Below are 25,550 nucleotides of genomic sequence, written 5' to 3' on the forward strand. Positions count from 1 at the left end.
TCCAGTACCTTTTCTGCTCTTGCAGTCATACTGTCCTACCTCTGTGGATTCAATCTATTGACTTTAGCCATATGATCAACATCCAGAGTGTATGTTACAAGTGAGATGTTCCTGCTGAAGTGAAAGCACTTGCAATATAATAATTATATAAAGCATTTTAGATATGTATAGTTATATGTGTATGTGTGTATACACACACACACATATATGCATATGCAATACCTTTTGTATCTCCCATCTCCCATTTTAAGGCTCTGCCACCATCCCTCCTACCTGGCAGTCCTGCAGCTGACATTCTGCTCACTCACTGGTCCCACTCCTGAACTTCCTGCATGGCCAGCCCAGTCCCCCCAAATATTTTGCATCACAGGGAATACATGTTGATTCTCCTATCCTGGATACTATTTGTCCTGCAGCTGGTTAAATTTGGAGGTTCCATTCAACAAGCCACTAATTTTCTCTCTCTTGTAAAACTGCTTTAGATTTCTGTTACTGCCTGTGGCTATTCAGAATGTTATTACAGGCATATAATTGTGTTCACCTTCTCTTTCTCTTTTGAATAGCTGAGATGATAGAAAAAATACCCTCAATAATGTGTTACTATTTGTGTTTGGGAACCACCTGGGACTGGTGCATAAATATATGTTAAGGGCAGGCTAGCAACTAGAGAAACTTGTTGCCCCATGTTGCAATCACAATGCATTCACATTAAACTGGTGAATCATTAGCCTCAGTGATGCATATTAGAGTTGCAGAGCAGAACCAATGGATTCATGAACATAATGTGTTCTCCCAAGGCAGGCTAAAAACCATTTACCATTCTATAATTATAAAAGTAGTGGTGCAGTATGAACATGCCTTAGCATAGGTCGGTCGGTCGGTCTGTCTATCTATCTATCTATCTATCTATCTATCTATCTATCTATCCATCCATCCATCCATCCTAGTCTACTGTTGGAAGAAGGTTTCTGAGTCCTGATAGACAAATAAGAAACATAGAAGCATGAGCTATTGGTTTTATATTTACATGGGAATTGTCCAATATTCTTTTTGTCTCTCCTTAAATTCTTTTGTGTATTATAGGAGTTTTAGAGGAAAAGACCCAACAGAACTGTAAAATAGCCTTTTGTGTACATACAACTTTTAAAACTGGTGGAATTCAATGTGGAAAACAAGTGCAAATTACCGATGTTTTTCAGGGGCTTTTTACTATCAGTGTGATAATAGATTATCACTTGGTTTTTAGCTGAAATTCAGGCTCATGAGAATTTCAAATTCTACAATGATCAAATATCAGATAAAGTGATAAAAAATTTCTCTAAAGAAAAAGCAGCAGTGTGACACAAAACAGTGACCCCTCCAAAAGCATATCATGACTCATTCTTGCTGAAACTTATTGATCACTTTTTTTTTTTTTTTCTATTTTTATGGCATTGCCATTAATACTGTGATTCCAGTAATCCACCTATGGCCCTGCTAGCCTGTCATTCAACAGTGATTTAAATTTCTCCACATGTTCTTGGTATTTTGCCTCAATTATCTCAATATTTTAGTTTTATTTGGTTTATGTTACACTGTAGTGACTTTTTCATATTTTCCCCTTGCCACCTTTTAAAAGATTTTAAAAATGTGATCAAACACAGAACTGCTAAAATGAACAAAAATATCCCATCATTGACATCTTTCTGTTCCTTGTGATTGTTTAAAATCAAAGGGTCCATTCCACAGAAAGCAATATGATTTAAGCGTACCCTTCCTTGGATGCCAGAGAAAGCAGATTGTGGTATGGACAGAAAATACTTCTGTCCTATCTGCTTCCCTGTTCTGGTTGTATCAAGGGATGCATCTTACGGCTGTTCTAACTTTTATTTCCTAGGTAGCATGATCTTAACTGGGAGTAAAGCTTCTTAATGAGCTGAAGAAATGCTGTTGTACTGCTCTTAGAAGTTGTTGAGAAATTGCTGCTTGTTCCTTGTTACTCTTCAAATGAATATTCCACTAGACCCAGCTTGATTCGTCATACCCAATACTTGCCTATGGGCATTTAGAAATGTAAATATGGGAATACATTTGGGGCTCACAAGGACCCCTGTTTTGCAGGTGTAGTAAGACATTATCAAAGCTTTCATGTATTTTACACTGAAAGATGATAATCCAAAAAGAGTCCATTGCTTGTAGAACAAAACCAGATCATTTTTTAAGAAACTGCGCGTAAAGAAGCAAACACTTCCCTTCCACATTTCATGCTCTTTCCACTGAGGACATAAGGGCTGTTACCTACCCTTGACAGAAAATGTGACAGAGGGTTCGAAAGCAGCAGCTCATTAGAGACAGGGTAAGGTGATTCGCAGAAACAGACTCTACAATTCAGAGAGAGTTATACAGCAGGAATGTTTACTCTGATGCCGTGGTGCAAGGGGATTTCTCCACAAAGCTTGCACACCCACAGCACGTTTTACCAAAAACTTATAGAGTGTGGATATACATATTCATTGATTACATAACACAACATAGATATGCATGAGTAAGGCTGGGTTAGTTCTGGAGGCTGGTGTCAGCAGTTTATGTTCTCTTTGCACCTGCGCATTGCCTCAAAGTGGTTGTCTTTGGGGTCTGTTGGAGGAAGGCTCACAGTCTTTCTCACCTTGTTTTTTCCCCGGAGCATGCGCAGATTCTCTTAGCCAATTTCTTGAATAACAAGAGTTGTTCCAGCTGGTTTACCATCTCTATCTTATCTAAAAGCTCCAGTATATTAATTTCTACCACCCATATATGGCTATCTATCCATTACAAAGACTAAACTTGCTAGAACACATCTGCTTTCCAAGGACATATCTCTTATTTTTTTTCTTGGTAAGTTTCCACAGAAAACTGCTTTGTTTTGATGAACACAGTAGCCCTTGGCAAGCTTCCACAGAACAGTCAGGGCAAGCAGGATTATTAAGCAATATTCAGAAATCATTATAAGTTGCTATAAGTAAGTAAGTTGCAAAGTAGGCGATCATTTCCTTGTATCAAAGACACTCCTGGAAATTAACATTTTTTTCTGTCTACACATTTCTGCCCAGATGCTGGAGTCTAAGTCACCGTGCTCAAATTTTTTGCTGTAAGATAAAAATGCCTTCTGCCATGTACCCAGGGAGCTTTGATCTCCAGCAGCCTGGGGTTGGCAAAGCCCCCGGTGAGACGCAGTGCTGGGGGGTAGCATTCTGTGCTACCTGGTGCTCATCCTTGTTCCTGAGTTAACAGCTGGTGAGACCAGCGGTTCTTGGGCTATGCGCAGCAGAGCCACATGAAATAAAACTGAAAATTCCTGCCATTTTGCCAGCAGACCTAGAAATACCAGAAAACATAGGACCAGTTAAGTTTCTCCATCTTATTCCTAGCGTTTGAGAGAGCATGGTGCAGGTGCTCAAGCTGAGAGGTGACCCCTCCTTGGATGCAGCAGCAGCCCTAGCGCAATGGCACGCTGCTGTGCTCTGTTAATCACTCTTGCTGAAAGGCAGTGATTGCCAAACGTGACTGTGCCTAGACTGCTTCCAGCCCAAAGCTAGTCCAGGAGCACAGCATCATAGTCTGATACATGAATTTTCTACCCAGACTCCCCCTTAGTTCAGCAGATTTCTTTGGCTCTTTCCCTTTTACAGTGCAGACATACCTGGAACGGCAGCTGGGAAACCTGGATTAATTTATTTGCGCCCTAGGAATGTGCAATGGCTGTGACAAGTCAATGTGATACTCCATCGGGACAAGCTCGGTGTGCTTACAGGCAATAAGCAAAAGGGATGAGTATATTTCTCACTTCATTTTACCTCCAGTGCTTCTGTGACATTTGAGAGATTGAGGAGCCCTTCTGGCTGAATTTACTGAATATTCATCACTGTATAATAAAGCCAGGAAAGAACCCCCCCTGCTGCTGAAAAACTTCAAGGTATTGTTTAGACAATCCAAAATTAATGTAATTTCCTCTTCACCTTTCTTTTTCATTCTTTTTGTTTCTACAGAAAGGATGTACCCCCAAACTGGGTAACTCTATGCATCCGTTCCAGGAACTGCGAACTGTGACGTTTCCATGCCCCATTGCATTTTTGCACACAGAGAGGAGATTTAAATACTATTATGAGACTCTGCTGCATGCAAGCAACCCCCAGTATCGCTGTGTCATGAAATCCTTTAGCATGAACCAAAAAACCCTTCTGACTTCTGCATGAATCACTCTGTTAACTCCCAGTGACACAGACTGTTCATTTGATCCCAGCCAAAACCTTATCCCTGTTTCTCCTGTGGGAGCAACCAAACTTTTGGACTCTTTTGTAACCTTGCCAGAAATGACAAGTGAAGAAGTGACATACGCAGACCTGAGGTTCGTGACACTGAAAAAATCCCAGGACCAGGAGCTCCAGACTGCCGGAGCGAAAGGTAGTGGGTGGTGTTGGGGGTCGATTCTCTCCAAGGCAAACTCTCACCTTGGAGAACATTTTTTATGTGACACTCAGAGGGGAATGTCACCTACCAAGAAGCATCTTGGCTTCTGGGAGCCCTTTGGACTCAAATCTTCTAAGAAATTGGGAGGAGAAAAGAAAGAAGGCAGGAGATTAAAAAGAATGGAAGGGTGGAGAATGTGGAAAAAATGTTTGGATTTGAGAGGAGAGATATAATGAAGGATGTGGGGTGCAGTTAAGTAAAAATAAACATGTTCCAGTTAGACATTAAGTGTCAGCTTCTGGAAATTAGTGAAGTAATCTGCCTAAAGGACCTTACAAAAATTTTTCAGCTTTACTTATTTAAATCTGACTAACTGAATGAAGTAAATGCTAGGGGAAAAGTGTGCTTTCTCTCAAGGGAAGGAATATATGGACAAATACCTTTTTGTACTTAAAAATCATAAAGATTATGCTGCATAGCTTCACAGAGGAAAGGAAGAATGTGGCTGATCACAAATCTATATTATTCAAACTATGCATTAGTGCTTTAGAATTGCTCAGTATGAAAGGTGGTGGTAAACCTAGGAGATGTTATGTTCCAGCCTGACTAAACGTGTGGAGATAAACTTGAGAAATTTGATAATAATGTAATAGATTAAACAGCTATTTCTGAAGGAAATTTCCTCCCCTTATTGGCTAGACAGTTGATTATCTCATTCTCACTTTTTGAGGAGTCCTTGAGTTTTATACTCAGAGCCTGAAGCTTAGCTCCCAGTAATTTAGTAGAGTTCTTCTCAACTGTTTGGGTAAAGAGTTAGGGATCATGGGGGAAAAAAGGCAGAAATACCACAGGTTGATATGTCAGTTATTTCTGTTGGTGACTTCAACATAAATATTCCCATGGAAATTTCATACTGGAGCCTAATAAAAGAACACAGAAGTCTTAAACTGGAAGCAATCCTTTCCTCTGTGTTTTGGGGCTCTGTGTGAATTCACATGGGTGTTTACGTCCGCCCACATTGCAAGAATGGGTGTGTGCATTTCCAGGTGTGAGACCGTGTTTATGTGCAACTGCAGCTATGTGGTCTTGTTCACATCTGTATGCCCTAATTTCAGATTATTTTACAGGGACCTGGTGTTCATTGGTGACTGTTTCTGAGGTTATTTTCTGAAAAGGTGAATTAATTCCCAATTTGGCAGGTTAGGCACTCAAAAGTGAAAATACCCCAATACTTGGATGCATATGAAACTTTCAGCCATGTTGTAAGCACAAATACTTCCTTGATGTTCTTTCCTCACATATGAAATTCTGTGCTGTTCAGCTTTATTTGCCCAATTCATTTTCTCTTAAAAGCTCCTGGCTAAGCTAGTCTCCATGGCCTGATCAGTTCCCAGCCCTCAAATCCTAAGGAGGACAGGCCATGGAGCCAAATAGCAGGACAATTTTCATAATGTAATACCACATACCGGTCCGAAACCCAGCAATTCACTGGGCAGACTACTGGCCGTGTTGTCTTGTGCAATGTAGGAGCTGCAGATACAAAGATGAGAGGTTCCTGTTTTTGCTGCTTTTCCTTCTTTTTGTCTATCTCAGATTCCCCCAGTCCATCTTCCTGTTGGCGACTGGATACAGTGGCGCTTGGGGTCTTCTGCCTAAGTTTTGTGGTAGCTGCAGGGGTCTTGGCTGCCAAGTGTAAGTATGGTCACAGAAGGGGTGCTCCAAGTTCAGTATGAAGACCTAAAAGTCTAGCTAGGAAACTAGTTAAGGAAAAGGGTTAGCCTAGGGGATTAATGAGGCAAAAAAGTGCCCCTTGCTGGAAGAGTTTACCCACTCAAGAGATCTCCCAGTCTTTGAAACTGGGATGTATCAGGTCTTGCTCATAGGTGTGCACAAACTGTGTGTAGGTCAAGTATATTCAGTCATGGGGAGGTATGTGTGTCTTTGGTAAGTTTATTCAGGTCGCACTGAGCAGTTTAGCTTTAATAATAATGAAACAATTTCATTCTTGTTTCGCTGTGGTTCAAGTCATCCTGGTCTGCCACTTTGTGCGTGAAAGGGATGAAAACTTCACCCTGCAAAAGGCAATTATGGAAAGCCTCAACCAGCAGCTGGAGCTCCTCCAGGCTCAGAATTTGAACTTGACAGAGACTGTAAAGCAACTTGCCACCTCCAGAGGTACATAGTGGTGGGAAGATGGTGGTTCCATCACATTATGGTAGCCAGACATTTATTTTTTTTCTATCAATCATATGGGAAGGAAAAATCAAAATCTCTAAAATTGCCCTGAGTTATTTAATTTGAAAAACAATTTCAACTGGGTCAATCAAAAGGCTGTGTTTCCATTTTGATAATTTGTTAAATTTTAAGTATCAGTCTTTTTGAAGTATCAGTCTTTTTGAAGTATGTTTATTGAATTTTTGTAATGGAGCTGTTTTATAACCTAAACCAAACACTTTAATTCAGAAAATACCGTGATGATGACACCTTTTTTTTTTTTTTTTTAAATGTGTTTCTAATAGATGAGCTCACTGATGTTACCATTCTCTCTTTCACAGTCAGTTTCAGTGAATTACAGTACAAAAATTTTCATGGAAAATTCCTGCTGGCTTTAATTGTCTGTAATGCTTTGACTCCTTAAGCTTCATTCTGTTATACGGTAGTGGATGCAGCAGTGGAAAAACTGCTGCTCTGTACCAAATGGGATTGTAATCACTGTAATCACTGACAGTTTACAGACTATATGATGAGGGTGGTTTTTTTCTTGTGCAAAATAGTGGTGTGAAACTTTAATGATAGGTGAGCTGAATATGCTAGAGTATCATGTAGCAGAGGGAAGAGAGTCGTAATAAATTAACGTCATACAAAAGAGTGGGAAGGTTATTTTCTTTGTAAATGTCTACATTTGAATTTAGCACAAACCAGAAGCTAGTTGTAAGAGTCAAGTGCACTGTGCTGTGCTATCTGTTGCCATCCAGCATTAAGTCCTGGCATTCCCAGCTGGCACTGGCTTGTTACACTATAAAATGGTTATGTGAACTATAGAGCAATGAATATGATTCACCCAGTAGTTGGGACCCAGTTCCCAGGAATCTCCAAAATATTTTATCTGGCAGGTCTTTTTGCTGCTTGTGATTATATCAGTCTCCAACGAGAAATGGAGTTCCCCAAATAGTGCAAGAATGAAAGAAAAACCCAGTATTTTGAGTACTTTCTGGCTTCAGTATTATTCAGGGTCCCAACAGGCAGCTAACAGAATAATGTGGCAGAAAAGAGTGAAGGTGCAGCTGTCAGAAAGGTATTTTCTTTAACAGCAATGGGCTCATTATCTTTCACTTTGTCTGGCCGTCACTGTCTGATGTCTGCACACTGAATCCACAGCAAGTATGAAATGCTACCAGAAAAGTTAAAGTATAAATTGCATTGTAAAGCATATAGCAGGAAAGGGCTGGCCCTGATGTTAACAAGAAGTTAAAAGTAAGTTCACATGAATGGAGATGTACCCATATGACTGAAAGTCTAGGTTTCCTTTTACATCCAGAGAGATCCATGTCTCTGTGAACATAGCTCAACCTTCCAAAATTTCCTCTATTTGTGTTTTACTAGAACCCTCAGGTTTGTTGGTCACATTAAAAAAATGTAATTTTTTTCTGATTTTCTTTTAGAAATGTTTTCTCCTGGTCTTCTGGCAACTGAGTTTATTAAGTCTTCAATGAAGACATGAATTTAGCTGCAGAATGAAGGAGGATTTGTTGCTCCTCTGTGATAGAGAGATTCTGCACTGCTGTAGTGATCCTGCAGGGATCCACTAGATCACTAGACACTACCGTCACTGACAAACCTGATCAGGTCCTCTTTTGTTTTCAAGGACATAAATGCATTCCTTGTCCTGAGAACTGGATACAGTATGGGGAGAACTGCTACCATTTTTCAAAGGAATGGAAAACTTGGCAAGAAAGCAAGGCTCAATGCTCTGCTCTGGAGTCCAGACTTCTTAAGATAGAGAGTAAGGAAGAGCTGGTAAAGATTATTTTTTTCTCTCTCTCTAATTATACACTCTGCATTTTACTGTGGTCTGAACAGTCACTCCATCCTTCCACTGGTGCAGTATGCTGTGGCGTGCGTGTGCTGGACTGAGTGGAGAAACCTGTCCATGCCCCTTTGGAGCCCCTCTACCTAGACTGTGGCTGCACCCTCCCTGGTGCATCCCTGCTGACCTCAGGGGAGTTAACTGAGACACTCCAGCTTGGGTCTACATCTAGATCCTCATCCCACCTCAGGGCAAATATAACTGAGTTAGTACTTGTTGGCAACTCTTTTGTTAGTTTGCTGGAGCAAACTGTTTAGCAAACGTCAGAAGCCTGGCCTTCAGCTTCTTGCTGTCCACAACTAGAAATCTCAGCATTCTGGCCTGCTCCCTGGCCTCTTCTCCCACATGAGCAGAAGAGGATCCGTATCTTTTTCTGACTCCTAAGTTGTAGATGAAGCAGCAGATAAAGCATGGCCAGAAGAGCTCTTCACTGTGAAGGAATTTCTACCCTTCTTCCCTTAATGGCAATGAGAATATGTCTTGAACTCTGTGGTTTTATTGTCTGTATTTTGAATTTTCTGAGTACAATGATATCAAGTGATGCAAAGGCCTTTTCCTGCTTGACTTATTGAACCAGGGTGTTGGAAGAAAGCCATTATCCTATGCCCATTACCCAGCTAATTTTCAGGCTTTGGTTATCTCAATTGTCATTTTAGATGAGAGCTACTGAAAGCTCTCAGCAGGTTCATTTTCCTTATCTCCACAACAGCACTGGCTGCCAGGAGTAGGAGGCACTGCCCATATTCACTTATGAAACCAGGTGTGAGCAGGTTGCTTTCATTTGCCTCTCTCCTTTTCCAAATTATAGGCTCTTACGAGTGAAGCAGGGATGTGATTCACAGGCTTTGCATTTATTTCTGTACAGGACTTCGTAATGCGATCGGCACAGTCTTACAGTTCTTCCTCTTTCTGGATTGGGCTGTCTCGCAGCGGAGCTGAGGGGCCCTGGCTGTGGGAGGATGGATCTGCTTTCTCCCCTGACCTGTGAGTCACTGCACGGATAGGAGCAGACCACATCCATGCCTATTTGTTATGAGCCAGAAGCAGCAACCTTTAACTGCCACTCAGTAGTCACCTGTCCCCCTTGTCCCGATCCAATGTCGGGGCAGGTTTCGATACTAACCCAAGAGCAAGATTAAGACACAAACGAGGTCAAATACCGTATACCCAAACCAGGTTTTTTATTATTAAAGAAGTGAAGAGGTAGCGATAGGACAGAATGGAAGGAAAAGACAGAACGAAAGCAAGGATGCAGGATAGGGCTGCAAGAATAGTCACCACCATGGATCCAGCGGCGTCCCGTTGGTCCTCAGTCTTCAGTTCTTCGGTGGTGGGTGCACACAAATCAAGCTTCAATGGTAGATGCACAATGACAAAATTTTCTGCTGCCTTTTTAAGTTCATCGCATCCGCTGATTGATATATCTGCTCACCTTTAGTTTTTTTTTTCTCTGGTCCAGCAAGTTTTGTTGCATCTGGCTTCAGGGCAGGAACGTTTGCCTCTTGTCAGTTCATTAGCCATGCATGTATGGGGTCTGGCCTACACAATAGAGCCACAAATGGCTGCAGGATGGGGCAACTCAGCACACTTCTGCCCCTTTGAGGCTTGTCTAAAGAGTCCGGACAATGCAACCGCAAGGAAGTGGGGTGGTGCATCCTTCAATACACTCCCACTCCTCTGGGCGACAACCCCCAGACCAATTCACAGGCTGCAGCAGCTTCTCTTGGAGGTTTGCACAGACAGATACAAACAAGCTTTGAGACAGTCATAGGACATTTCAGTCTCTCACACCCCTGCCTTGCAGACTGTTTACCCATCCCTCTCTTGCTTATCAACCTAGACAAGCCCCATCAGAGAGCTTGTATGCTGTGGTGGGTCAGATGGGTAGCAGTGGTCAGGAATTATATCAGCCTGGGACTTTTTCCATGGGGTGATGAATATCTCTGCTGTTTTTTCACAGGTTTGAGATCCAAAGAGCCAGCTCGAGTCCTTTCCTAGATTGTGTGTGGCTTCAGGGTGCAAACATAGATGCTGAACGGTGTGGCGAGTACAAATTTTACATTTGTGAGAAAGTGGTGGATCCTGTGGTGGTCGAGCAAGTGACCTACTCAGACAGGCACTAGCATGCAGAGCTCTGCAAACAGCCCCATCCTGGGATATGCTGTTGTGGGGGCGAGTTCTGCCCCAGGATTTGCGATAGGAAAAATGAGTCTGAGCTCAGGTTAATGTAACATCAGGGATAATCTTAGCTTAACTTGTCCTCTGGTGATGCACATCAGCCAGACTCCTTCTTGGGCTTTTTTAAAAACAACTTAATTCCCTCTTTCTTTCAGCCCTTGCATTCTTGTGTAACCAATTCTATGCACTTCTCATAAATTCCTTTCTAAATGAAACAAAATTAAGTATATGACTCCAGAACTCTATTTTAAAGATTCATACCTATCTACCAGAAACAGGAATCAGTGACCATTTATAAGAGCAACACATCATGTTTTCAAAATCTATCCTTTGCGTATTCAGAGATGTGAGCTCCCAATTTACAATAAATTTCCAAACATTTGATTTAATTTCACTCCTCACCTGCTGATAACTAGAAGGTGCAACAGAATCAGAACCTACATTAAAAGACAAATAAAGTTATTTCTAGTTTTCCTGGTTAGAGAGAAAAGCTTTCAAAAGAGATTGCATGCCCTAGGCGCTCAAAACAGAAGGCAAATACACAACACATTTCATTGAGGAAAGTCAGCATTATTTAATTCCCAGGAATGCCAGTCCAGCTGCTAGTGGATTGTTTTGCTGCACTGAGTGTTAGGGAGGAAAGTGCATTCCTCTAAAAAGTCTGTCTTGATAATTATCCGTGTCGCACCTGATACAGTTTTTTGATTTCTCAAATCCATTTTCCATTCTGTTGCAGAATTTCACGACTGGAATAAATTTTGTTGCTACTGACTTTTTTTTGTAGTGTATCTTTTTAGTAAGTCGCTCAAGAACCATCAAATACAGGGCCTTTAATGATACAAAGCCTCTTGCTGCTTGGCTGCTGTTTAGGAGACAGTTCAAAGAGAAGACTGCATCTCCCTTCTACGGCACTAGCAAACAATAAAGGTCTTTGCAATCTCTCAGGAACAGTCAAGTTTACGGTTGGGACTTCTGTTCCTGTGTGTATTTTGTACTAATTTGAGCCATTCAATAAAAATTGAACTGTAAGTCTGGGAAGGTATTTAGGGAAGCTTCTAATTATGTTTATTTCAGACATAAAGCTATGCATCAGAAGTCTGCAGTAGCAACAGCCAACAAGTGTGCTGCATCCCTCACTAAATGAGTGTTTAGCAATATGGCAATTATCTTAATTATGGATATGAAGAAGTAATTTAGAGGAGCAGGGACAACAGAGAGTGTCTTGGCACATAGCTATCATCTCATAGTCTGGATATGCTGCATTTTCTATGTCTGAACACGGGGCCTCAGTAGCTGTGGAGATACTACCTGGGATCCCAGCACCAACTGGGCTACAGGGGGTGCAGGTATGATGTGGATGGTGGAAGGGGTAACCCATACGAGGCTGTTGTTGCATGTGAAATGCGCTGGTATTATGGACTACTGCTGGGAGCAAAATGCTGCAGAAAATGAAGGAAGAAAATGTTGAAGGTCTGCTGTTCTGTACTACATTTGGGAAGAGAATCCATTAGACTGTCTTGTCCTCTTGGTCCCTATGCCTTGCTGCTGAATATTCACAAGCTCAGAAACTTATAAAACAAGGGGTAAGTTCCTGATCCTCATTGCTGTCTGGATTTTTTCATTTTATACCACATCTTCGTGCCTCAGTGACTTGTAATTATAACCGCTACATGATGAGCCAAGTTGCACAGAACAGAAGAGCACATGGCATCTGGTAATTGCCCTGAGATGTGCAGTGTACAACCTGTTACTGTGTTTGTTTGAGTAATACCTGACCCTGAATTTCCTTGATATGTAGCGTAAATCAGTTCTTGTATTTTGGGTTAAACCAGAAGAGAAAAATTTAGCCTTATATGTAAGATGATTGCTTAAGTCGCAACACAGTAATTATTTTAATAGATGTCATATATTTTGTTATATGAGGTTAAAATATTCAGAACTTTAAAGCAACTCAGAACTAAGCAATTTCATGCACATATCTTCTGCACTTTACCCTTTCCCATAGCCACCTGCACACACTGGACCATCTGCTAAATCACTCTGTGCGTTCCTCATGCAGTTCTTCTTAACTCCCTTTGAAATGTCCCCTTCAGAAATCTTTCTCAGGTTGCCCAGGGTCCATTAAACTATTTGGCTCACAGGAGTCTGTTCTGTGCTGTTGAGTAAAGGGAATATTCTCAGTAAGCAATGAGTTAGAGAGACAGCTTTCCCAATTAACTTTGCAAGTCATGCTAACCCTTGCATTTTGCACAGCTACCTGTGAAGTCTGGTCCTTTGAAATTACCACAATTTCAATCTTAATTTGTTTTAAGAGCGATGTCATCTCTGCTGTCATTTGACTGCAGAAAGCATTTAAAACTGACAAAGTTCAAAAGGCAGCATGCAATCATGCCTTTGATCAAATGAACTGAGTCATTTCTAATCATACAGTGCTCATAGGCAAATCTTTAGGTTTTGTTGCACACTGAAAAAGACAAAGGATGAAAATTCTTTTTGATAGCCACCACTAGATTAGTAATTAGTTGATGTCTGTTGTTGCTATAGGTTTTATGAGCACAGCCAATTCTGTATTCTTGATGTTATGTTGTTCACAGTGATAAAAAAATCTTGAGTCTATAATTAGCCTTTTTCAGTTCAGTACAATGTCCATTAAAATCAGAGTATAAGCACTGTACCCATGCCACAAAACAAGCCTTCAGCCCACAAGCCGCTCTCAGTGCTTCTTGGCAAATCATTTCCCTATTGTTCCCAACATGAGCATTCATCTCAATATATCTACCAAACTCATGAATGTTTTTCTTCATAGTGCCTATGTGTTTTAAAGACAAATTGTTCTGCTCACTTAGTTTTCTTGCATTGCTTTCAGTGGCTTCGTACTGCCATACAGCTGCACAAGTAACTCATTTCTCGGCAAAACTCAGAGATGCAACCTTGAATGGAGTGTCACAGCTTTACTTTTTAATGAGTTTTCTTCTCTGCATTGTCATTCTCTTTACCCTTGGTGGCAGACAGTCAGTAAACCACCTGCGTCATAAAAACTTAAACAAATTCAAGTGGGGAAAAATGTTCTTGCAGCAAGATCCCAATACTCATAATTAGCAGAGAAAATACATGTGTCCTGATTTCATGCAGAGACAGAAGCTGCTGTCTTTAAACAGCAGGCCTTGCAAAATATACTGTCATTTTTTCAAGTTGCACAGCCACATGATAGATGGAAAATGCTGCTAAATCACCTCTGCTAAGGACTGCTGAGAGAACAAGGAAGCAAGGAGAGAAGCACACTGATTTACTGAATATATCACAGTAAATGCAGCTGCATATTGGGAGCTTTGAGTGAAATATTTAAGTTTTCTGAGGTTTTCAGTTTTGTTTAAAATGAGTGTTCATGTCCTAGACCTAAAATCAGAGTCAAAGCTATGAGAGATGGTCAAGAGAGTTTTTTTCTGTGCACTTTGAATTCTGTAGGCAGAGTCAGGATTTTGGGCACCTGCATTTAAACCTATGCATTCAAGCTTGTTTAGTCTAATCTATTGCCCTCTCTCTAATCTTTGCTTCTCTTTCCATCAGCATCTCATCTCTAACCCTCCTGGATAAAAGAACAAATTTTAATGATAAAAAAAGAAGCAAAAATGGAAATGTTACTCATCCTCCAGTTCTCTGGTTAGAGTCATGTGGGGATTTCTCCTTTTGCTAAATTAAGATTCCCATCCTGTAAATTTAGCAAAAAGAAACTTGTGATTTTACATTGAAAACTAAAATGCAGAGCTTGTCTAAATGCTTCCAGAGAAGCCTATTTCTATTTCTGTTTTAGAAATTCAGAATCAGTGCTTTGCAATCGCACATATGCCTGCTATCATGAAAACTTACTTACCCTCCCTTCTCCCCACCATTTTGGAGGCCCACCAGGAAACTGAGCAAGAAGAAATTCTCACTCCTTCTGTGGAAGAGTTGCCCTTTTCTTCTGATTTGAAATAAAAATATTCAGAGTTGTGATTCTTTGGCAGAGAAAGACCATATAAGTCTGATTAAACCATCAAGAGCAAAGTCAGGATTTCCTCCCTATTCGGTGTTTCCTGTATTTTATTCCTCTCTCATTCTTTAGATTTATTGGACTTTTCTCAGAGGAACATAGCTAGTAACACTGGGCACATGAAACAGTCTGACTCAAGTGGCATATGGAATTGATGCTCTCAGTTGGAACACACTTAAATGCACAAGATGTGCAGGTGGCCTTTGTGGGTTAAACATTTCCTGGAGATGGACAGTCAAATGACCATGCTGAAGTCATATTTGCTGCTATTTATAATAACAACTTAACTTGAAGCTTGCCATAGCACAGAATTACGGTGCAGATATTTAATAAGAATTGTGTAGCTGGAAAGCAGTATTTTCTAGGGGAAAGTAAATAATTAACATCAATTTGACCATGTTATGATGGCAAAAGTCTTATGCACTTAAAAAATCTGCATTTTGAAGCATAATTTTGCAACCCAAGGAAAGAGAGCAGTTTCTTCTGCTGTATAAGTAAGACTGTATCAGATATCACACATCCATAGACCAAGACGTGTCATTGTTGAATATGGTGGTTCCAGTTGCATCCCTATGCAAAATGCATATAGAAATATACATCAAATTTCTAGTGGATGTATTAAGAGTCACAAAAATACATCAAAATACCTTTTCTAATTTGTCCACTCAACTCAATTTTCCAACATGAAGTAAAGATCTCAGCGTCACTTTCAAACTTGGAACCATAACCAGGGGATTTTTGTAATTGGTGTTCCTACTAAAAAATAAAATGGCAAGCAGTATTAAATTGAGCACCTCATTTGAACATGGCCACATCGCTATCACAAAGAGATTTTGTTCACTTGTCTAAAATCTGAGTTCTTGAAAAAACACAGAATCACCGAATGGTTGAGGATGGAAGGCACCTCAGATCAGAGGGCTGGAACAGCTCTCCTATGAAGAGAGTTGGGGTTGTTCAGCCTGAAGAAGAGAAGCCTCTGGGGAGACCTTCTTGTGGCCTTTCGATATATGAAGGGAGCTTGTAAGAAAGATGGAGAGAGTCTTTTTAACCAAGGCCTGCAGTGACAGGACAAGAGGCAATGGTTTTAAACTAAAAGAGGGTAAATTTAAATTAGACATAAGAAAGAAATTTTTCTGTGATGGGTGTGGTGAGACACTGGAACGGGTTGCCCAGAGCAGTTGTGGCTGCCCCCCCCTTGGCAGTGTTCAAGGCCAGGTTGGACGGGGCTTTGAGCAACCTGGTCTAGTGGAAGGTGTCCCTGCCCATGGCAGGGGAGTTGCAACTAGATGATCTTTAAAGGTCCCTTCCAACCCAACCGTTCTGTGATTCTATGGCCTCTGGAGGTCATCTGCTCCAACCACCCTGCTCAAGCAGGGCCACCTAGAACCAGTTGTCCAAAACTATGTCCAGATCACTTTTGAATATCTCCATGGAGGGAGACTCCACAACCTCTCTGGGCAACCAGTGCCAGTGTTTGGTCACCCTCACAGTAAAATGTGTCTCCTGATATTCAAAGGGAACCTCCTGTGTTTCAGTTTGTGTCCTCTGGTCCTGTCACTGAGCACCACTGGAAAGAGCCTGGCCCCCTCCTATTTGTACCTTTCCTTCATGTATTTATGTCCATCAATAAGTTCCCCTCCAAACCTTCTCTCCTCCAGGCTGAGCCATCCCAGCTCTCTCAGCCTTTCCTCATAGGAGAGATGCTTCAGTCCCTTCATCATCTTCATGGCTCTTCATTGGACCCTCTCCAGTATGTCTATGTCTCTCATGTACTGGGGAGCCCAGCAATGGACACAGCACTCCAGGTGTGACCTCACCAGTGCTGAGAAGAGGGGAAGGATCACCTTCCTCAACCTGCTGGCAGCACACCTCCTAATGCATTCTAGGATGCCATAAACCTTCTTTGACACAAGGGCATACTGCTGGCTCATGGTCAATTTGGTGTCCACCAGAACCTCAAGTCCTTTTCTGCAAAGCTGCTTTCCATCTGGTCAGCCCCCAGCATGTACTGGTGCATGGGGTTGTTCCTCTCCAGTTGCAGGATTTTGCACTTCTCTTTATTGAACTTAATGAGGTTCCTGTCAGCCCATTTCTTCAGCCTGTTGTGGTCCCTCTGGATGGCAGCACAATCCTCTGGTGTATCAGTCACTCCTCCCAGTTTTGTGTCATCAGCAAACTCTGCCCTGTCATCCAGGTCATTAAAAAAGCTGTTGAACCAGGTCAGATCTAGTGGTGACCCCTGGGGTACACTGCTAGTGACTGGCCTTCAGCTGTAGACTTCATGCCAGTGATTAAGGTCAATGGCATCCTGGCTTGTATCAGAAATAGTGTGGCCAGCAGGGACAGGGAAGTGATCTTACCCCTGTACTCGGCACTGGTGAGGCCGCACCTCGATTCCTGTGTTCAGTTTTGGGCCCCTCACTACAAAAAGGACATTGAATGACTCAAGCGTGTCCAGAGAAGGGCAACGAAGCTGGTGCAGGGTCTGGAGCACATGTCGTACGAGGAGCGGCTGAGGGAACTGGGGTTGTTTAGTCTGGAGAAGAGGAGGCTGATTGGAGACCTCATCGCCCTCTACAACTACCTGAAAGGAGGTTGCAGAGAGCTGGGGATGAGTCTCTTTAATGAAGTAACAAGTGATAGGACAAGAGGGAATGGCTTCAAGTTGCGCCAGGGAAGGTTTAGACTAGATATTAGGAAACATTTCTTTACAGAAGGGGTTGTTAGGCGTTGGAATGGGCTGCCCAGGGAGGTGGTAGAGTCCCCATCCCTGGAGGTGTTCAAGAGGCGGGTTGACATAGCGCTGAGGGATCTGGTGGAGTTGAGAACAGTCAGTTAATGGTTGGACTTCAAGGACTCAAAGATGATCTTCAAGGTCTTTTCCAACCTAGATGATTCTGTGATCACCACCCTCAGGGTCCATCTGTTTAACCAGTTTTCAATCCACCTCGCTGTTTGCTCATCCAGCCTGTACATCAACAGCTTCTCTATGAGGATGTTACGGGAGGAAGTGCTGAAGGCCTTACTGAAGTCTAGGTAGATAACATTCACTGTTCTCTCCCTGTCTACCAAGCCAATCATCTCATCATAAAAGGTTATAAGGTTGGTCAAATACAACTTCCCCTTGGCAAATCCATGCTGGCTACTCCCAATCACCTTCTTCTCCTTCATGGGCCTGGAAATAGTTTCCAGGATTAGTTGCTCCATCAGCTTCCTAAGGGATTGAGGTGAGGACGATTGGCCTGTATTCCTGCCCTTATTGAAGATAGGAGTGACATTTGCTTTCTTCCAGCCCTTGGACACTTCTCCCAGTTGCCATGATCAATCAGAGTATCGAGAATTACCTTGCAATGACATCTGCCAGCTCCCTCTGCACTCGTGGGTCCATCCCATCAGGGCCCATGGACTTATCCATGTCCAGCTTGCTTAAGTATTCCCTGACCTGATCCTCTTCCACCATAGGTACATTTTTCTTGCTCCAGACTTTTCCCTGTCTCTGGAACTTGGCATTCTTGAAGATAAATCTTGCTAGTAAAGGCAGCATCCAGTACCTCAGCCTTTTCCTGGTCCTGTGTCAGCAGGTCCCTGGTCTCATTCAGCAGTGGGCCCATGTTTTCCCTAGTCTTCCTCTTGTCAGCTATGTACTTGTAGAAGCCCCCCTTGTTGCCTTTGACACCCGTCACCAGATTCAATTCCTTTTGCTCTCTGGCTTTCCTAACCTCACCCCTGCATGCTCAGACAGTGTCTCTCTGTTCCTTCCAGGTTACCTGTCCCTGATTCTACCCTCTGTATGCTTCCTATTTGTGTTTGAGTTTTGCCAAGATCAGGGTGTTCATCCATGTAGGTCTCCTGGCCTTCCTGCCTGACTTCCTGCTCGTTGGGATGGACTGCTCTTGAGCTTGGAGGAGGTAATCCCTGGATATTAACCAACTTTCTTGGGCCCCTCTTCCCTCCAGGGTCTTATCCCATGGGTCTCTTCTGAGCAGATCTTTGAAGAGGCCAAAGTCTGCTCTCCTGAAATCCAGGGTTGTGAGCTTGCTTTTTACCCACCTCCCTCCTCTCAGGATCCTGAACAAGATACACCAGATACAGTTACTTAGACTTAGAAAATAATCCATTCCAAAAGACAATTAATATATAATACCAAAAATATGTGTTTCCAATACATTGGAAAATTCAATTCCCCATTCATCATTTAATACTTTTCCGAATACCGTCACAGCATTCCAGCTATCAGTGCAGCCATTCACAGAATCACAGAATCATCTAGGTTGGAAAAGACCTTGAAGATCATCTAGTCCAACCATTAACCTAACATTGACAGTTCTCAACTCCACCAGATCCTCAGCGCTATGTCAACCCGACAAACCCCTCCAGCGATGGGGACTCCACCACTGCCCTGGGCAACCCATTCCAACACCCAACAACCCGTTCAGTAAAGAAGTGCTTCCTAATATCTAGTCTAAACCTTTCCTGGCACAATTTGAGGCCATTCTTTCTTGTCCTATTGCTTGTTACTTTAGAGACTCATCCCCAGCTCTCTGCAGATTCCTTTCATGCCACACTCATTCAGTGTGCAGCCATTCATGCCGCGTATCCATCCTTTCGTATGATGAGATGCATTAAGTAAAGGGATAGACGTATTCTATGTTAGCTGAAGACTCAGATTGTGTTCTTGGAAAAATCTAATCACTAGTCCCATTCTCACTGTGTAACTGCAATGGTGATTATGATGGTAGCACACTGTTTATTAAAACTCATTTAACACTGACTTCTGGGAATTCTTGGAAGATCATATTTTTGCATGTAAAGGGAAAACATCATTATCTGGAAGTAAAATCTGTAAGTCAAGAAGAGGATGAGGATGCCCGGTGATGCTTCACTGCCAAGCGGTGATCAAGGGAGCCACACATCTTGGACTAGTAAAGGACAGGAGAGCTTGCCTTGGAGTTTTAGAGGAATATAGAATAACTGAAAGTGAGTGTGCTGAAGAGGGAGATGGAAATAGTTAAGAGTTATTGAAGGTTAGCATATCTTTACAAAGTGAGAGAAGACTCATCATCTGGGTGAGGTCAAATGGACTAAAGGGAGAACCTTGGTAGAAATGGATATACATGAAATTCCAATCAGAGTGACAAGAAGTGGTCCCACAGACCTTTACACTTCTGATTTCTTTGGCTGTAAGTAATGCTTAAGATTGTCATCATCACTAAGGTAGAGGTTTCTGAACTAGAACAATGAGACTAATATCTCATCTCTGATTTGTAGATATTTGTTACTGCTGGTTCTTTTTATTCTGCAAAGGCTTTCTGTCTCTTCTGGTTTTGTGTTTGTGTGAATACACTAGGAAAAAAAGATAGACTCTGCTCTGTATTAAACATAATTTTACACCCCTTCTTTGAAAAATCTGAACATCAAAATCTTCTTCATATTCTTCCAGTTCTTTTTCTACTGATAATCTTTTTACATCAGCTGTACTGCTGCCTTCTCACAGATCCAAGGATATTTCTTAAAACAATTCTCACTGTAAACTCTTGACTTACGATAAAACAGGTATGCACAGTTTTGCTCAGAGGTCAAATCAATCCTAGAAAAAAACCCAGAACATCTTGTTAAGAACTCTGATGTACAAATTAAAAAAAAACCTTAAAGCCCTTTTGGACAATCGTATATTATTGCAAAAGTTGCTTAGTCATTTTAAGGTTTATAAAGGTTTATACAAAATATTGAAGAACATAACAGCTCATATAATTCAAGTCTGAAGGTTCATTCTCCCACTTGCCTTCAGCTCAAAGATGTTAAAAAGAAAATCTACATATGGAACATCATCAGAGTAGAAAGTAGCACTAGTGCCTCACCAGTGGTTATGTCACTTCAGCCAGTTTTATGTAGTGGCAGTTTGGGTCTGGAAACTGAAAAGCAGTGGTCTGCCCAACCAGAAGCCAGATCATTCTGCCCAAAGTCTACTAGCCGTGAGAAGTATAAGAATTTGCAAGACAGAATGAGCACATGTTTCCAAGGATGCGCTGGAGAATCTTCACTTGAAGAAGGTTCTCCAGCCCCTGAAGAGCACTCTCATATTACTGCATGCAGTGATCGCTTCACATAGAACCGAATGGGAATTTGATTTTTTTCCCCACGGTTAGTAAAGGAGAAATATACAGAATAGGCTAATGAGATTTTACAGGACAAGTAAACACGTTCTCTCCACCTAATGTTGACTATTTTTGTGTAATAAAGGTTTCAAAGAGAGTAGTGAATTTGGAATAGTTGTGACTGAGTAGAAAGAGGAAGGTGCAGGCAGGCTTTGCAGGAAGTAGGCTGTCATGAAGGAAGTGTGGGTTGCTCCCTGGGATGTTTCATAAAGTGAATGGGTTTAAATAGTAAGAGCAGTCACTGGTTGCACTGTTGACTCCTCCTGCTCACACTTCCAGTTTTCTGGGACTCTCTCTGTTTCAGAGACTCCACACCTAAATCCAAATACATCTGCAGCTGTATTCTGCATTGAAGCTTTGCCATTCATGGGGTTTTGGTTTCCTCCTCCTTCAGTGCACAGGGAAGATACTGTGCAAGAAGAGATTAAAACCCACCACCTGTTTAAGTTCAAAAAACTTACCAGTCCATTCTCTTTGTAGAAAGTTTCGTATCATCTACCCAAGTCCAGCCATCAACTCCATATGATAATCCAATCCAATAAGAGTGTTTTTGTGATATTTGAGATATGCTAATCTGTGAAAAATGCAAAACATTTATCACCAAGGATATTGGGTATTTTTTTGCTGCACCTAAAAAACTACTGTTGAGAAAGGAGGTGATCAAGAAAAACCAAAGGAGGTCATTTGACAGTGACTCTCTGAACTCCTCATCAGGCCTTCAGAATAGTTTCCAAGGGGAAACATCTCTATTTGGCATGCAAACAGGAGTATTTTGTGTCTGGCATCTCTACTAAATGCAAGACCAGGGCAACAATTCTTTTTAGAGCCCTATCTCTCAGAGTATTCAAAGAGATTTCTTGAATGAAAGACTCACTGCTTACAACTCTCACAGGATCCGTGACACTCATGTCCACTGTTTGGCTGAATAATATCCTGTGTTGCTAGCTACCTCACCATTACACATTTGTGGTTAAGTGTTCTGCAGTCTGCATTGCCTCAGACCATGGGGACAGTACCTCTATTACTATGTAACATCAAGAGGTACTTGCTGACTGGTGAGGAGTTTCGAAGAGTTGATACCAGTGCAAAGAAATACCAGTGTGATTGGAACCATACCAACTTGCTTTTCCTTTTCAGTGTAAGAAGGGTGGCGTTCTGGGAGAAGCAAAAGTCTTCACTTTCCTGCCATGTGGCCTCCTTTTCTGAAAAGTAGAAACAGGTGTCGCCTCCAACCCATTTCCAGTTTACAGGGCAGAGTGAACACGCAGATCCTAGAACAGAAGGAAACCATCAGTCCCTCATAAACAGACAAAGGTAGAGCAGAGGAGTCTAAACCCATAGATCTGGAAAGTCAAAGTTATGCAGAGCTGAAATCTAGGTGGCATTTTATGGGTCACATCTACACTTCTTTTTTAAAAAAAAGAAATCATTATTTAATCTGATATAGCATATAACACCCTTGTTTAACCTGATATAAGGCCTAACACATAGATTTCAGGCTGTGTGAGCAGTAGTTCTACTTACTACCAGTCTTACTGTTTGTGTCACCCGTCAAGCACAATCTCTCCTTTAGTCCTTGCAAGTTTTCATTGTGTCCTTCAGTTACCTTAGAACCTCCGAGACCTGGAGTTTATAAAGATATTCTTCATGAGACAAAAAAGCTGTGACGATGCTACTGCATGATATATGCTTCATCATATATTGCAAATTCACTTTTTGCAACAGCATGCTCACAGGCAACTCTGATGCTACAGCATCACATATTGTGAGGTGATTAGAAGATGAGGAAATGATGGATAAAGAGATTTCCAAATTTTAAATGCAGTTTAATCACAGTGCCATTGCAGGCCACTTGGTAATGTAATAAAAGACTAAAATAACAGAAAAAAATATGCTTAGGAAGGACTATCTTGAACTAAACATGTTGATCTTAAAGGAAGCTTTACAAACATTTGAAAAAAACTAAAATTCTAAACATGCTTCAGGTTGAAGCAACCTTTTATTCTTAAAGGTTGGTAAAACTTCTCTGAAGAAAGTGGGGAGGGTTTTTTTATATACCTTCCTCAACATTTAGATACTGTCTTTTGGTAGCAACAGTTCAGAATGACTGTGTCCAGGCTCTGTGATAGAAAGTATAGGTACAGTCATGTCACACATGATAAAAGCTAATATAAATATGAGAGTCATCAGTTCTCTTGCACATCTCAGGTAAACTGGGATGATTGAGTGAAGCAGCCAGAAAACAGTGAATTTCCTCATGAATCTGCGTGCTAGAAGTACGTCCATTTTTAGCATGCTAATATAAACTAATTTAAGACAGTAGTCTACCAACATGAAAGGTTAATCTGCAAACATGAAAGGCTTATCAAAGGAATGAGACAAGAACTGCTATTCCAGTAGAGTACAGAGACCTGAACAACAGGGGAAGAGAAGGGAAACAACAAACTGATTTATGAAAGTCAACATTAGACATTTATAATTTAATTTGAATTAGCAAATAAATGAGTAATAGATGGATGAGGACAGAATCCATTCCTCCCACTCTTTCCAAAACATATCATCTTGATTTCTATATCCTTGCTCTGGGCACAGGTCCAGACTTAAAAAAATTACTTCCCTCAAAGCCTTATGTGCACCAAGCTGCACAGTGTTCATCACAGGCAATTAGGAGGAGAGGAAAGGACAGTATATGTGGGGAGGATGAGCTTTGACTGTCCTTGTTGCAGTCAGTCTGACACCTTTCTTAAATGCAATTATTCCCAAGGTGTTAATATGAATAAAAGAACACAGTAGTTTTCAGCACTTACCTAGGACTATCATTCCTACGGTGAGGGCCAGGCACAGTGCAAACAAAGTGAAGATAGCTGGCCACCATACAGCAAAGGGAAGAGAGTGCCCTGGGAGAAACCAACAATTTATCTGAGGGCAGGCACCCTCTTCAGCAGCACTCCCAACCCTCCACACCTCCATGAAGAGCATCTGGTGACTCTTGAAAGAGTTCCCCTTCCAGGCTGTATTATATTTTAAGGATAAACCCAAATGCAAGTTGAGAAGAAGATGAGGCGCCTCTGTTGAAGAGGTCTGTTTGAAAGGAGACACTGGATACTGTTTAAATGGAACAGCTGGGGGATTCCTTGCCTTTGACAAATGATGAAACCATGAAACATTGTAGTGATCCTTTGGCTTAGAAGTAGGTGATGCTCCTGTCCTCCTTTGACTGTTCTGTATTACTCTGCTATGTCAGAACAGAGTAAAGGAAGTGTTTGTGTGCCATCTTACACTTTGCACAAATCCTTCCTGCTCTCAGGGCACACAGCACTCAGGCTGTGTGCCAGCTCCCAGCTGAAGTCCAGTTCAGGAAATTTCTGGAGTCCAAAATACCCACTGAGATTTCCCTGGATTCAAAAGTTCCTGAGAGTTGCCATCACCAAACAGTCATGGCAATGAAGTATGAGGGACCTTTCAGACGGAGAAATATTTAACTCAAGACTGGATGCCCTCTTGAAGTAGATAGTTCAGCCCAACCAGAGCTATGGGACTTGAAGAAGGGAAATGACATGACCTGTGCATTCAGACCTGGTGCTGTCTCATCCCTTCTGGCCTTAAAGGCTGTGAATCTTAAACATTTTCTGAAAAATTAAGGTCCAGAGGGCAAAATGTGGAAGCTTTTTTCCTATTAAAGTCAGATTGTCCTGTCTCTATAGCCATTTCCTGCAATAATAAATAAACAATAAATAAAACTAACCACACTAAAGCTGATTCCTGCATTCCAGAGCTTGATCCTGAAGCCACCTGTCTTTTCCTACAGAAATTTAGGGCAAGCAATGGCAGTAGTTCCACTTTACGCATTTTTGCATTCATGTGTGATTTTTTTTGTCAAACAAAACAATACAAACAGTGCATTAAACCTTTAACATTAAACCTATAAGAACATTCTTCCTATTTACTGAGCTGGATGAGATAATACTGTTCCTGTTGTCATTGTCTGCCATAGTGCAGAAAGTTCAAAGAGCAAGTGTCAGTCATACCTCGGTTGATGTTCAGGGACATGTAGTGTCTGGCTGGATGCTGTGGCAGGTGATTTAAATCAGAGTATCCATTCTCTTCTTCTGTATTCATATGCATTATCTGAGAACTCATTCAATAATGATCCTCTTAAAAGGCAGACTGAACGATTTCTGAAGGAGAAGCAAAAAGAAATACAGAAAGAGGGAGGGGATAGGATAATGAGTCACACTTCAAATGCCATAAGGCAAGATATTCATATTCAAGTGTTATGTGTGACTCCTCCTTTTCCTCCCTCAGAGGAGGAACTCCTCTCTTCCCACCCATCACATCTCAGCCTGGGTCATGACATGAGTCTCAGTAAATATATGGCCTAGTAGTTCCCCTCTTTTCCATTTAATCTTCCCATGATTTTCATCTCTTTTGAACTTTCCACATTTTAAAACAGAACAAACACTTTTTATTCATCTCTGAGGCAGACTGACTTCCACTCTGTGCCTTTTTCATCATTCAGTGTTAAGGGCTAAAAATCTAGGTGTCTGTATTCAATTGAGAGAAAAGTTCACAGCTGCAAATAGCTGCCGAAGCCGTTTAATCACACAGAGGAGGCAGAAGTGCTGTCCAGAGTCTAATGTCATCTTCTTGGAGAGGGAAGTGGGAAATCAAAGCA

The 25,550-nt window shown here is 41.6% G+C and overlaps 1 protein-coding gene across 2 annotated transcripts; it reads right to left on the reverse strand.

The window, feature by feature from the left end:
• Window positions 1-20,077: 20,077 nt before the first annotated feature.
• LOC141923688 (C-type lectin domain family 1 member A-like) lies at window positions 20,078-25,048 on the reverse strand. 2 transcript variants are annotated; one of them, XM_074825304.1, is made up of 6 exons: window positions 24,904-25,048; window positions 23,683-23,772; window positions 22,400-22,498; window positions 21,992-22,077; window positions 21,337-21,449; window positions 20,078-20,307 (listed from the first exon to the last, which is right to left on the reverse strand). In XM_074825304.1, the coding sequence occupies exons 1-6, from the start codon at window positions 25,013-25,015 to the stop codon at window positions 20,184-20,186; spliced, it is 624 nt and encodes a 207-aa protein (XP_074681405.1). In that variant the 5' UTR covers window positions 25,016-25,048; the 3' UTR covers window positions 20,078-20,183. The 2 variants fall into 2 exon arrangements, with proteins under 2 accessions (XP_074681405.1, XP_074681404.1); XM_074825303.1 differs by having other exon boundaries at window positions 21,992-22,146.
• Between the last annotated feature and the right edge of the window lie 502 nt (window positions 25,049-25,550).

The sequence above is a fragment of the Strix aluco genome, chromosome 5 (genome assembly GCF_031877795.1).
Source record: "Strix aluco isolate bStrAlu1 chromosome 5, bStrAlu1.hap1, whole genome shotgun sequence".
Classification (NCBI taxonomy): Eukaryota; Metazoa; Chordata; class Aves; order Strigiformes; family Strigidae; genus Strix; species Strix aluco.